This window comes from Pagrus pagrus, assembly GCF_965226575.1.
Source record: "Pagrus pagrus genome assembly, chromosome: 8".
Classification (NCBI taxonomy): Eukaryota; Metazoa; Chordata; class Actinopteri; order Spariformes; family Sparidae; genus Pagrus; species Pagrus pagrus.
In genome coordinates, this window is record NC_140192.1 from 15,428,022 (window position 1) to 15,442,039 (window position 14,018).

General features: G+C 39.9%; 1 protein-coding gene across 1 annotated transcript; it reads right to left on the bottom strand.

Annotated features, from left to right (window-relative positions):
* Positions 1-1,197: 1,197 nt before the first annotated feature.
* Positions 1,198-5,801, bottom strand: LOC311261216 (uncharacterized protein). Its single transcript, XM_084359700.1, has 5 exons — positions 5,612-5,801; positions 4,031-4,195; positions 3,683-3,789; positions 3,200-3,433; positions 1,198-2,166 (listed from the first exon to the last, which is right to left on the bottom strand). The coding sequence occupies exons 1-5, from the start codon at positions 5,784-5,786 to the stop codon at positions 2,155-2,157; spliced, it is 693 nt and encodes a 230-aa protein (XP_084215826.1). The 5' UTR covers positions 5,787-5,801; the 3' UTR covers positions 1,198-2,154.
* Between the last annotated feature and the right edge of the window lie 8,217 nt (positions 5,802-14,018).

Here is a 14,018-nt window from a genome sequence, read left to right on the forward strand (position 1 = left end):
TGAATTTAAAATTTGGTTGAAAAGTGAGTTTTCATTGTTATAACAGCATTCATTCAACTGATTATTTCTTACTGTGACGCAAAACTATTTAGATTTATCCTCAGTGTCTAAACAAGACTTGCATCTTTCATATTTTTTTAGGGCTGAAGAATTAATGCATGTGTTTATATCTTCAAGACTAGACCTATAACCTATCAGGCCATTTCTGATTGTGCAATTCAACTGAGATCTTTAAACATCTTCTTCAGACTCACTTTTTATTCTTTTGTTGATGTTTGTTTTTGTTTTCTTGATTCAGTTTTGCTACTATCTTGCTTGTAAAGACATTTTCATGTTAAGTGCTTTTACTGTGAGCAAGCTGTAACTTCTGTTTTGTTTTGTTTTTTGTGCTACAATATCAATAAAATCTTTACTTAATTCCCAATGAGGAAGCAAGAGAAAATAAAACACAGATCTGAAAACAATCAAACCAGCATTCAACTGTTTATATTTTGTGCTCTCACTCTGCTCCATCACTCTCATACATCTGAACACCGCTCATACCCTTCATGCCTCATATCCGAACAAAAGACACATTGATGATGGTTGTCCTTGCCTGAAAAATAACTATACCAAAGACAGAAGACCTAAAGTCTGTCTCATTAATTTTACCCTTAATTCTACATTGGGTTTTGTCAGTCTTTGAACATTTGTCGTGATCGGTCTGCTGAGAGTGATATATTGCATGTACAGACGGCGGTGATCATGTCTTCTGATAGCTTTAGCTTGACAGGTTGAGACTTGAGTGTGCAACAATAAGTAGAAAAGTTTGTGAGAACCAGTCCTGCGAGAGGATGAATAAAGGAATTTTTGCTCTAGGGGTTGATTTGTTGGAGCAGAAACATGAAAGTGTGTGGGAAGACAGTTTAACTTTATCTAACCTGATTAGCGTTTACTGGTACAGGACCTTTGGACAGCTGGAAGAAAGAGGTTTTCGGGCCCTGGGCTAGCTGGTTAGCGTGTTAACTTCAGTGGAAAGCTCTGCAACACAATACATAGACCTCTTTGAAATAACGTCAAAACTATATTTCTTCACATTCTGTAGATAATTTTACATAATTGTTGAATGTTTTGAACTAAAATTCTTCCATATTGCACCTTTAAATAACCACTAAACCACTGAAAGTCTTTCACACAACTCGAGGAACTAGGACACGATTCAGGATATACAGCTGTTTATTACAAAATGTGCTTATATTTACAGTGTGAAAATGACACACAAGTGATAAAAACAAAACATAACTGCATAATCGAATACATGAATGATGTAATACATGAATGATATACATTCGAAATACATGAATGATGTAATACATGAATGATATACATTCGAATACATGAATGATGTAATAAATGAATGATATACATTCGAAATACATGAATGATGTAATACATGAATGATATACATTCGAATACATGAATGATGTAATACATGAATGATATACATTCGAATACATGAATGAATACATGTCAAGGTCTGCATCAGGCTTGTACACAAGTCTTGATCAAGCTAGGTCAGCATTATTGGCAGCCAATCAGTGTAGTGGATCATGAATATCGGAGCGTTAAAGAGCCCAAAACAGCCTGTTACAGTAGAGATTGATGTGGAGCTCTACTTCACCAATATCTTTTTGTCAAACCGACCTCACAAACATACAATAGTCATACAAATGTGTCACATATGTCACCAATTAATACCAACACATAAAAAGCATTTGAGGAACATTTTCACATCAAGAGGGAACCTCTACCGTCATGAGGATCAGTTTACTCATCAAGCGGCAACGCAGCATAATGAACCCGCCATCGCATACGTGTAAAAAGTACATGTTCTAATACTGTGGTCAAGTTAACAATTACAAATACACAACGTCAACTGAGCTAACTACAAGCTGCTTCAATGCTGACCATTCCCTTTTCATCTGCCTTTTCCAAGTCCCCCAACTTTAACTGCAAGAGTACCCATTTGATGAAGTTTAACAAGAAGACAGGTGGCCACCCAAGAGAGAAAAATGATCTGATTAACTTTACTTCTTGCTCATTCCAGAGCTGGAGCGAACTGTCAGGGTGCAGAGGAAGCATGGAAATCTTGAGTTACGCCATGAAAGGTTATGCTCACTTGGATGCCTGAGGGAAAAAAACAACACAGAGAAGACAGGTCAGGACCAGTAACTAGAAATAAAAATGCAGATAATGATTGGATGAATGAGACAGAGCAGGAGGAAGAAAGAGAGGCTAGATCAGAGAGAACTGCTTCATTGAGAATTGGCTCTGTGTCACTTTAAACCTTTGGATCATTCATAGAGGGTGTGCAGATGATGCCCTCATTGGTGGTCAACATGGTGACAAACTGAGAGATTCAGCCAGTTGGTCAAAGTTTTCTCTTATCCAGTAAAATATCTCAATGTCTACGGGACGTATATGCACAGAATTTGGAACAGATTTTCATGGTTCCCTGAAGATGAACCCTTCTGACCCTTCTTCTAGCACCAGCATGAGGTTTGCATGCGGTTTTGAGTGGTATATCTCGAGAGCTGTTCGATGGATTGCCATGAAATTTGGCCTTGATTTATGCCGCCCTCTGGATTGAACTGTCATCACTTGTATTATGACTTTTTACTTAAGAAGCATTGTCTGGTCTACATTTCAACTCGTCCAATAAATTGGTTTATAATCAAGCACATGCAAAATTAATGGCATTCCCATCGGCTTCAGTCGTGCTATTTAGCATATTTTAGCATATTAACACGGCAAACTAAGATGGTGACCATGGTGAAGACTGAATCTGCCTCCCGCAGTGTAGACTTTTGAAGCTGATCAAAAATGATTTGTAATCTACGATTTACACCGAGGTGGTCCTATGCCCAATGTTATTTTTTGTTCTTTATTTGATCACCATGTAAAGAGTGCTGTGTCTTTGTTATTTAGTTTTAGACAAGCAATATATAGTGTAAATTAAAACAGTTTGGATTGGCTGAATCTCATTTTGAATTGTGGTGATCCATCACAGCTACGAGAAAATTGCACAGTCTGGAGCAATTATACTCCATCTTGAAAAATATTGTAATTTTAAACTGGTAAAACATTCCAGAACAGGTAGAAGTACATGCAACGCAAAACTTTACAAAGTACATTACAAATAAGAATAATGAAAACGTACATTTACGGTTTTATGTGTGACCCTAATGCCTTCGCCAGGGTTTTGAGACAGCTTGAATTTACTGCTTTCACGAATCAGTGCGATGTATTGCGTAGGTTTAGCCACAGTTCTCAGGGTGTAAGATCCAGAGCGTCCACTTGGTCCCCTCACGAACCAGGAACTAGCAGGTATATCAGGTGCATTAGCTGAGCCGCCATCGACAGCATCACCAGCATCACCAGCCACCTGCTCCAACTGTGAACACACAAAACCCACATTTAGCAGAAAGAAGCGAGGAATGTGCACATTCAATGATATCTGTTTTTCAGTTACGTTTTCTGTCATTTCATTTGTTTCTTTTCATTTGTTGTATGCTGCAGAAATCAGCTGTGGGCAGAGATGGAGGGAAAGAGCGTGGCCACGTGCATGTGTGTGTGTTTGTGTGTGTGTGTGTGTGTGTGTGTGTACTGTTTATGTATGTACTGTATATATGTTTATATTTACCTCCAGGGTGTCTCCATCCACCTTTGGGAGGTATTGATGATCTTTATACCAGAAACAGAGAGCCATCTTGTTTGCTTGTTCGCGTATATCCACAACATAATTCAATCCTAAGGACAGAAACAAGCCAAGACAACACATTTTTACTTTGTGTCTGAGTCTATGAATTTGCCATAATAATCCAAATCAGATTAAAATCAGATCACACTGCATATGCCCCGTATAAAGACTTCAAATGGCACAGTCAGGATGGAGTGTACTACACAGATAAAGGGGGCATTAAATTTGTACCTTTTCACAACAATTATTATATATTATTTTGAAATAGTTAGTCATTAGCAAATAGCTTACTGTTAGTTTGTCTTTTCTTCTTTGTGCCATTTTGCACCTCGACAGCACACAGTTCTAGTTTTCCTTTGAACTTCCGGACTGTCAAATATTTCCCTTCACATTTCAGAAAAGCCCGGACCATGCTGTTTTCTTCAGTGGCGTGCTGACATGAGGGGAAAGAAAAACCTTTAATAAAACAGAATTACAATGTGCAGTACTTAAAAACACTCTGTAAAACAACAACAACACAAATCATTATACAGTACCTACAAGTCTTTGCTTTATTTGTATTTGCAGCTTTCCGCTTTACTTTTCAACTATGTGATTAGCTTACTTCTCATTCTTGTCCTGTAGATTAGCTATTAGCCACAAAGTAGTTTTGTCAACCATCTTCAGCACTAAAATTCTAGTTATACATGAAAGTACCAAAACTACACTGTAAAAAAAAGTGTTGAAAGTAAAAGTACTGCACTGAAAATGTTTTGTTAAGTACTGAAAGCAGAGAAAAAGTCCCCATGTGTGTATATATCTAATGATTCACTTCATATATACTGTATCTGGTCTATCACAAGATTATTATTATTCATGAATTAATGTTTGAGCAGCATTTACCATGACCTGGTTGACTGAGAACTTTTATCAGCAAATATTTACAAGTGAACTGTAGTACATTAACTATAGGATGTCATGAAATAATCAAGTACCTCAAGTTTGTACTTAAGCACAGTAGGCTAGGTGTGTAAGTGTCCTTGCTTACATTCACTGCAATTATATAGGCTATAATAACTTACATAATGCATGTTGATTACCTTAGTAGCCTAATCTGTACTTTTAAGCTGCCTAAGATCTTTAATTGGAGTTTAACACTGTGTTGCTTTTGCTTAAAGGAGCACTATGTAGTTTTCAGGAAGACATTTTAATCAGAAGAGAAAGATCTGAGCAAACTAAATAAACAAACTCTCTCCTTGTTTTTACAACTGAATAAACAAACTGACCTCAAAGGACAACACAATTTCATACTGTTTTACTTTGTTTATATTTGGCAGACCCTGCCACTTATCTAGCTTCAAACAGTGCTCTGGGACCTCACTTTCCTCTGAGAACAGCTTGTTTATTAATTCATGGAAAAAAACAAAAAAGATTCTGAGTGTGAATTTTCCTCTTCTTAACTAAATAGTGCCCCTGTAAGTAACTAGTCTAATATTTCTCCCCACTCAATGTCTAAATTCAGTTGAAGAAGAGCCTGTCTAATGCTGCAGTGCCAAATAGCTGCTTCAACACTGGCTTGTTTATTGTGTCTGGCAGCTTCTCATCTGCCAACACTGCCACACAGGACAGCATCACAATGAGCAATTATCTCCCCAGCTTTCTATTTCAGCACTACAAACCAACATCCTCACTGAAACTTCTCCTGCAGAGTCCAGTTACTATTGTCTACATGTCTATTTACGCAGCAGGTTGTTGAACTGGCAGTCAGTAAAGTCGCGCACTAACTTCACCTCACTGCAGGTTACAGGTGAACCCACACCGTGTTAAGCCTCAGAGGGAGAAGCAATGCAAGATTAATGTGCATGTTTTGGAAATAATGCAATAGTCACTCACCGTCGGTGCTGAAGTCATGAGGCGCTGTAAGTGCGTCTTGGAGAGTGTTTGCTTGCTGGCTGCGGGTGCGGGACAGCGCGGCTGGCTCTGCAGACCGCACACCGGAGGCTCTTATAACGCACGGACCTGCTGGGTGACGCAAGCGCTTCACAGGCGGTTGAGTCTGTGCCAGCATGTCGTGACAATAATGGGATGGACCAACACCGCATTGTGTATTCTCGGAATGAAATCCTGGTACATATGTTCGTTGTTCATCATATTCAACAACTGCTGTGTAATTTAACTTAGAATCGATGATGTGTGCCAATGCAAGGAAATGCCACAAACCCAGCTGAGTCAACTTCCCCCAGTCCATGCTTTCCCTCTTTTCTCCTGTGTTCTTCTTTTACAGTTCTGGTTGCAGCTGTAAGTCTGCCAGAGAGCAGCCTTGTAAACACCAGATTTAAAGTGTAAAGTGGCTATTTGTGTGCTTTGGATGTAGTACAGACAGGGCCGGATTAACACACAAGGGGGCTCCGGGGGGGCATGATCCCCCACAGTCTCTGTGCACTGTGTATCTCATCTTGTTCTGTTAGCAATCCACACAGCAGATTACATATTATTAACAAAACTATGGGATTATAATAGCAGTACAAATACTTCATTACTGTACTTGCGTAGATTTTTCAGGTGCCTGTGTTTAACTTTTTATTTCCTACATTTCAGCACAAATATCTGACTTTCTGCTGCATACAGTTTCAAAGCAGGCTCGTTACTTTAGTGTTGTTTTATTTGAGGGGATTCATCGGTTTTATATTGCGTCATGCGACATCACAGGACTGATTTCAGCGACAGTAACACACACGAGCAAACCAATCGAGGCGGGGGTAGACCAACTATCTATTTATTTTAATCAATTAATTAATTATAGCGTTTTACTAAGTATTAATGACAGTGTATTGTCACTTTATTCTATTAATGACTGTGTTTTCATCAAGACAGCGAACAGCAGTTCATGAGTTCCTGTTTTGTATTGCTTGTAATGTATGTACTGTATGTATGGAAGGTATTGGTTTTTATTGTCTCATTGTGTGAAGCACTTTGTGTTACTTTGATGTATGAAAAGTGCTATACAAATAAAGTCTGATTGATTGATTGATTGATTGATTGATTGATTGATTGATTGATTGATTGACTGATTGATTGGTTGGTTGGTTGATTGATTGAACAATTCCTGTTTTCTGCGAAGTAAAAAGGATGTTTTTGTCAAAGGAGTCTGGTGGCTTTGGAGAGAGCATTGAGGGACAACAGCTTCTGTGTCCCCTTGGAAAGTGCTGCGTGACAGCAAGGTCAAGCTGTGAAAATACTCTGGAGGTGTGCCGACCATCTGCAACAGACATTGCAATTTTCCAAATAAAAATAGCAGACATTTTTCTTTCAGCGCTTCAAATATTAGTCCCTCTCACTTCACTACCTGTTGTTAACAGTTAAAGAATAACTTCACACTTTCTTGAAGGAGGTGTAAACTTTAAGTTGTGTCTCAACACTACAGTGTTACAAACTTGTATGGGAACCCTAAAACTACTCTCAAACTACTCTACAACTGAACTGACCAGACAGACTGATGCAACTGGCTGTGTTTTTTAAGACCTAAGCAATAGCAACTGCTCTGGACACAAATCAAATGTGACTTTACAAGTTGGGAACATTACGACTTTTAACCAAATAAAAAGTGAGAGCCAATTTATGCAAAATCTGGTCCCAGAGCGACAAGGCTGAGGAGACTCGACACAGCAGAAGTACTGCATCACAGGAGGATTCAGGAAATCAATACCAGAAAAGTGTGTCATGATCAGATTGGAATTTTATCGTCATTATAAAACCTTGCAGGATTATGATACCACGCCGCCTCCGCCTCACTCTCAAACCTCAGTTTATTTTGCACTTAAGTCCAATAGCAAGGAACTTAGAGAAACAAGCTCAGAGTTGGTATGAGGAATATTTAAAGTTTAAAGTTTATACTAGCTGCGACAACGTGACTGGTGTTGTTTTCACCTCAGGAATCTGTGTGTCATCATGTCAAATTTGGTCCTTGAGACCAATCCTATTGTAGTAGGAACTACCACTGTGTTGTGCCATTCGCTTATAGAGAGGTTGTTTTGTTTCCTCAATGTACAAAAATGTGCAGTCCTGGCTGCACTGAACAGCATAAACTCCATTAATCTGTTTATGCCTGGGTGTTTTGTCCTTAGGATGGACGAGTTTCTACCTCAGCGTGTTGCTGGGTTTGAATTGAACCAGGATATGATGTTTATTAAAGATCCTCCTGAGTTTCTCAGATATTCCTGCAACATAAGGAATGATGATGTTGTTACATTTTTCTGTCTCTACAATGCTTTACTGAGTTCCCTCCCCAGACAGCTTAACAACCATTCACGTCCCACACAAAGGCCGGTTGGGTCAACAACTCACAAGTGGCCCTAACAACTCTGAAACTCAGAGCTCACACGTGTCCTTAACAACTCTGTAAGGACACTCCCACACAGGATTTAAAAGCCTGCAACTCCCCTCCAGTTGGTTAAAACTGAAGAAGCCTCTTGGATGAGAGGTGAAACGTCTTCATGAAACTGAAACAAAGTCCAGTTGCCTACGATACAGCACTCAGAAGAAATGTGTCCAAGATATGTGTTGATATTTTAGATATTTAAATATTTTATGCCTTTCCTATCATATTGTTAAACACTATCAAACAGTAATGTTAGCTGGGAAGTGGTTTAATGCCAACGTTGGTTAATGGGTCATCAAAAATGATGTTTCACCTTGAAAAATCCCTCTAGATTTTCACCATCAATTGTCTTTTCAGTTGCTGATCAATCTGGAAGCAGTGAAATGATAACGATTTGTCAGATTCCTTGTGTTAACACAGCTTGCAATCTGGAACACAGAGGTACCACAGTTGAGCTTCCCTGATGGTTAAAGGAATCAAATGGCACTTGATTAAAGGGGATCAGTGGTACCAGCATGAGCATACAGCAGGGGTGGGCAAACTACGGCCCGCCGAAGATTGGTACAGAATTGCCCAAATCAAATCATATCATAATTATGACTGCATTCATTTGACCTTGTCCTGTAATGCCTGGCGTTCCACCAGGTGGCGCATTCGGCGCAGTGGTACATTGACTTGATTTTGCAGAGCCCAGGCTACTCTCTGTTATTACTCTGCCACTGCTCTGAACCCATGTGCAACAATGAGTGGGCCAAAGTAAAGAAAAGTCGACAGTGAGTGCCGAGTGTTTAATAAGGAATGAACAACTAAATACTTTTTCACTGAAGTCCGGTCAAGGGAAGGCTGTATGTCTTATTTGCCAAGAAACCGTTGCGGTTTTAAAGGAATACAACATCAGCCGTCACTTTTCCACCAAGCATGCTAATTACGCTAACAACCAGTCAACGCAAGAACGGACGGCTACCGCTCAGAGGTTGGCAGCTAGTTTGCAGGCTCAGCAAAACACCTTTATCTGACAAACTGCCATCCAAGAATCGAGCACGAAGGCAAGTTATTTGCTGGCATTCAAATTAGCAAAGACCAGCAAGCCTTTCCCCGAAGGGGAGTTTCTCAAAGAGTGCATGGTAAAAACAGCAGGTATCTTGTGTCCTGAGAGCAAGAACACATTTGAAAAAAATAGCTTATCACGCAGGACAGTGACTCAACGTGTTGAGCTAATTGACGAAGACTTAGCTAGCAAGCTAAACAAAAAAGCGGAGTCATTTACGTTATATTCCTTGGCACTGGATAAAAGTAATGACATAAAGGACACCGCTCAGCTTTTAATTTTTATCAGAGGGATTAATGACAATTTTGAGATAACGAAGGGTTTTTGGCCATGGAATCCCTAAAGGGGAAAACGCGGGGAGATGACTTGTATAACAGCGTGTCGGGGGTCACCAAGAGGCACAAGATACCTTGGAGTACGCTCGCCAACGTTACCACAGGTGGATCGCCAAATCTGACTGGAAAAAACGTCAGGCTGCTCAAAAGAATCCAGGAGAGGGTGAAAGAGGACAACCCTGAGCAGGAGGTCATTTTCCTACACTGCATAATCCACCAGGAAGCACTGTGTAAATCCGTATTGCAGCATGACCACGTAGTGAAGCCAGTTGTAAAACTTGTTCCTTGAAGAAACTGACGCTGATCACGAGGACTTGCTTTACCACTCTAATATCCGCTGGTTAAGTTTGGGGAAAGTACGAGTGTGGGAGTTCAAACAGGAGATTATCTCATTTTTGGAGCCACTTGAGAAAGCTGACGATTTTCCTGAGCTGAGTGACACAGATTGGCTTTGTGATTTAGCTTTTGCTGTGGACATACTGACACACATGAATGAGCTGAACGTGAAGCTACAATGGAAAGACCAGTTTGTGCATGAAATGTACACAAACGCCAGAGCCTTCAAAACCAAGCTAGCTTTATTCTCAAAGCAAATGTCAAACAAGTCATTCGCTCATTTCCCCACACTGGCTACGCTTAAAGAGGCCCCTCGACATGTGAAAAAATACAGGAAATCACTGGACGACCTGCACGGAGAATTCTGCCGTCGGTTCTCCGATTTTGGCAAAATTGACAAGTCACTTCAGCTGGCATCATGTCCGTTCACACAAGACCCTGAAACGCCGCCACAGGACTTGCAGTTGGAACTGATTGATCTCCAATGTGTCACCGTCTTAAAGGAGAAGTTCAACTCTCTTAAACTGGATGAGTTTTTATGCTTCATTAAGCGCAGCCAAATTTCCAAACATCCAGAAGACGGCACAAAGGGATGCTGGTGGTGTTTGGCTCTACGTGCGCGTGTGAACAGACTTTCAGTGTGATGAACACCAACAAAGCACCCCACAGATCCCAGTTGAGTGATTAATGACTCAGATCTGTTCTGAGAATTGCCACAACAAAGCTAACAACAGACTTTGATGCACTGGCAAAAAAAGGTGATCAACAACACTTCCCACTAAAAGTAAATGTAAGTATAAACACTGTAATGCCTTTTATATGTTTATGTTTGAGATGAGATGAGAGAGATGTATGCATCTGGTGCTGGCCTGGCCCGTCTGTCAAATTTTAAAAGTCAATGTGGCCCCTGAGCCATGATGTTCGCCCACCCCTGGCATACAGGATCTCTCCATAATCTGGTGTAGATAGTGCAGTGTTGTACACCAACAAGCCAGGGCATGATGATTAGATAACTATAGATGTGTCAGTTTCTGTGAGATCTGTATCAATTTAGGGGAAAGCCCAGGTTTCCAAATGTGACTATCTGGCAGCATTTTATAGAATACTTAGAAAAGAGTGTGACAGCACGATGAGTGATGTTGGGCTCACTTCTTAATATTGGACAAAATATTTCACTTTTCTATATCAAGTAAAAACTCCTGTATATTGTCTTTGCAAATAAATAATAATGAATACAGATTTAGATTGTAGCATCATAGCTGAGGTTTGGTTGGCAACACCCAGCAAAGGAAGTAAGGATCTGGAAGTGCTGCCTGACTCAAAAAGCACCCTCTACACAGAATCCATCTGTGAGGAAATACCAAGAACATTTCAAGAACATGTACTGCCTTGTGACAAGCTGTTCAAAATAGTATTACACAGAATTACATGTTTTAAATGATGAAAAAAAAAAAGTACTTCTTTTTTTTAAACCTACCCCACACACATGAGAGTAACAGTGCGTGGGGTAGGTTTCATGTCTGCAAAAAATGAAAATCTCCCGAAGACTGAAATATTTCAAATGTGATCTTTCAAATATGTGATGATATACAGACTTATGTATATATATATATATATATATATATATATATATATATATATATATATATGTATATATATATATATATATATGTATATGTATATATATATATATATATATATATATATATATGTATATATATATATATATATATTCTATGATTTAGTCAAGAATAGTTGTTGCTGGACTCTCGTTTTTACATAGCAGACTGTCCATGACTGCTCCACTATATGTTGCCGACAGCCTCAGAAACCACTTGGTAATTAATTAATACAATATGAATTGAAAAAATTATCAAAAATTGTCTTGCACAGATTGATGTTTCATCTTGTGCTTCATTTGGTAAACATGGGAGAGTAAGTAACAAAGTAGAGACGGAAAGAAAGAGACATACAATAGACAGGTTTATTAAAAAGGGAGGAGCTATCATGTGATGCAGAAATGTGAAATGTCATCGTCTTATTAAATGACAAAAATATGTAGTCTGCAACAGACATTGCACTGTCCTGGTAATCACAGGAGACATTTTCCTTTTGGCTCTTATAACAAAGTCCCTCTCATTTCTTTACTGTTTGCAAACAGTTACAGAATGACTTTCAGCTTTCTCTGGAAGGTGTAGACACACTTGGCAAGGCAAGTTTATTTGTATAGCACAATTGAGACACAAGGCAACTCAAAGTGCTTTACAGGGGCATAACAATTACATTAAAAGAAATTCAAAACAAGTAGGAAGACATCAAGAAACAAAACATTAAAAGAAGTTAAGAAATAGGAAAGTAAGCTAAAATAAAATGGGTTTAAAGGAGACAAGACTGGAAAATAAAAGTCACAGTGCCATTCAAAGCCTTGACAATGCTTCAGTGAAATGCTGTGTCAAACAGAAAGGTCTCCAGCCTTGATTTAAAAGAGGTCAGAGTTGGAGCGGACCTGCAGTTTTCTGGGCGTTTGCTCCAGATATGTGGTGCATAATAACTACACTGCTTCTGCATGTTTAGTTTTGACTCTACGGACTGAAAGGAGACCTGTACCTGACGACCTCAGAGGTCTGAATGGTTCATAACATAGCAGCAGATCAGAAATTAGGCCCGAAACCATTCAGTGCTTTATAAACCAACAGCAGGATTTTGAAAATCTATTCTTTGAATGACAGGAAGCCTGTAAAGATACCGTTACAGTAGTCGAGTCTGCTGAAGATAAATGCATGGATAGGTTTTTCCAAATCCTGCCGTGACATGAGTCCTTCTATCCTGTTTATTGTTAAGGTGATAGTAGACTTACTTTGTAATTGTTTTAGTGTGGCTGCTGAAATTCAGGCCTTAGTCCATGATTACACCGAGGTTTCTAGCTTGGTTTGTAGTTTTCAACATTACAGACTGAAGCTGAGCAGAGACTGTTACCCGCAGATTCCACTGGATACGGTGCAGCTACGGTACGGCTGCGTTACGGCTCCGGTACGATTGTGCTCCGGCGTCCTCGTCCGGCAACCCCCACCAGTTGCGTTTTGAGTCCGCTACGGCGCAGCTCCGCCGATCAGCTGGAGAAACGAAACCGAGGAATTCCCGCGATAATTACATAATCACACACGAACGCAGTTATCTGTATGTGTTATAAACACAACAACACGAAGTGTTCCCGACCGACAGATTAGAAGAAGAGCTTGTATTTGTCTCTTTTTTGAGGTTTTTGTGTTTGTATCAACACGGAGTGTTTTATTTTGAAAATCAACCGGATTTCTTGTTGTTGTTTCGTGTCTGACTTCCTGTCTGCTCTGTGCTAAATTCGGCTGAATTGCTGCGTTGTGTTGCGGCGTCCGCAAAAATAGAAGTCCTGCGTATCTGCTCCGCAGGGCTGCGGACTGCCGGAGCTGGCACGCAGCAGACACGCAGCGCAGCGGACCTGGTGGAAATTAACACATAGACTAAAGTGTTACGGATCAGCTCCGCCGCCGTGGCGGAGCTGTAACGCAGCCGTACCGTATCCAGTGGAATATGGGGGTTAGTCGTTCTTCCTTGGCTCCAAAAACAATAATTTCAGTTTTATCTTTGTTTGACTGATGAAAACTCTGACACATCCAATCATTGATTTGTTCAACGCATCTACTCAGCGTTTGTATGGGATTATAGTCCCCTGGTGAGATGGTTATGTAAATGTGTGTGTCATCTGCATAACTATTGTAACATATTTTGTTGTTTTCCATCATCTGAGCTACAGGAAGCATGTTAATGTTGAATAGTAGAGGCCCCAGAATGGAGCCCTGGGGTACTCCGCTTGTCATTTTCAGCCGCTGAGATGTGTAATTACCTATAGACACAAAGTAGTCTCTATCATTTAGATAGGATTTATACCAATTTAGTGCTGTACCAGAGAGTCCCACCAAGTTTTCCAGTCGGTCCAGTAGTATATTGTGGTCGACTGTGTCAAACGCAGCACTGAGATCCAGTGAAATTTTGCCACCGTCTGTGTTTACATGAATGACATTGAGGACCTTGACTAGATCAGTCTCAGTGCTGTGATGTGGTCGAAATCCTGATTGGAAGACATCAAAACAGCCATTAATTATTAGGTAATTGTTCAGCTGTTGACAAACAGCTTTTTCAGTGATTTTACTTAAAATTGGGAGGTTT

Excerpts from the sequence above, each read along its gene's own strand:
- LOC311261216 (XM_084359700.1), bottom strand. The coding sequence starts at position 5,786 with ATGCTGGCACAGACTCAACCGCCTGTGAAGCGCTTGCGTCACCCAGCA. Across the intron at positions 3,790-4,030 it reads GAAGAAAAGACAAACTAACA|GATTGAATTATGTTGTGGAT; the intron begins GTAAGCTATTTG and ends TTCTGTCCTTAG. Across the intron at positions 3,434-3,682 it reads TGGATGGAGACACCCTGGAG|TTGGAGCAGGTGGCTGGTGA; the intron begins GTAAATATAAAC and ends GTGTGTTCACAG.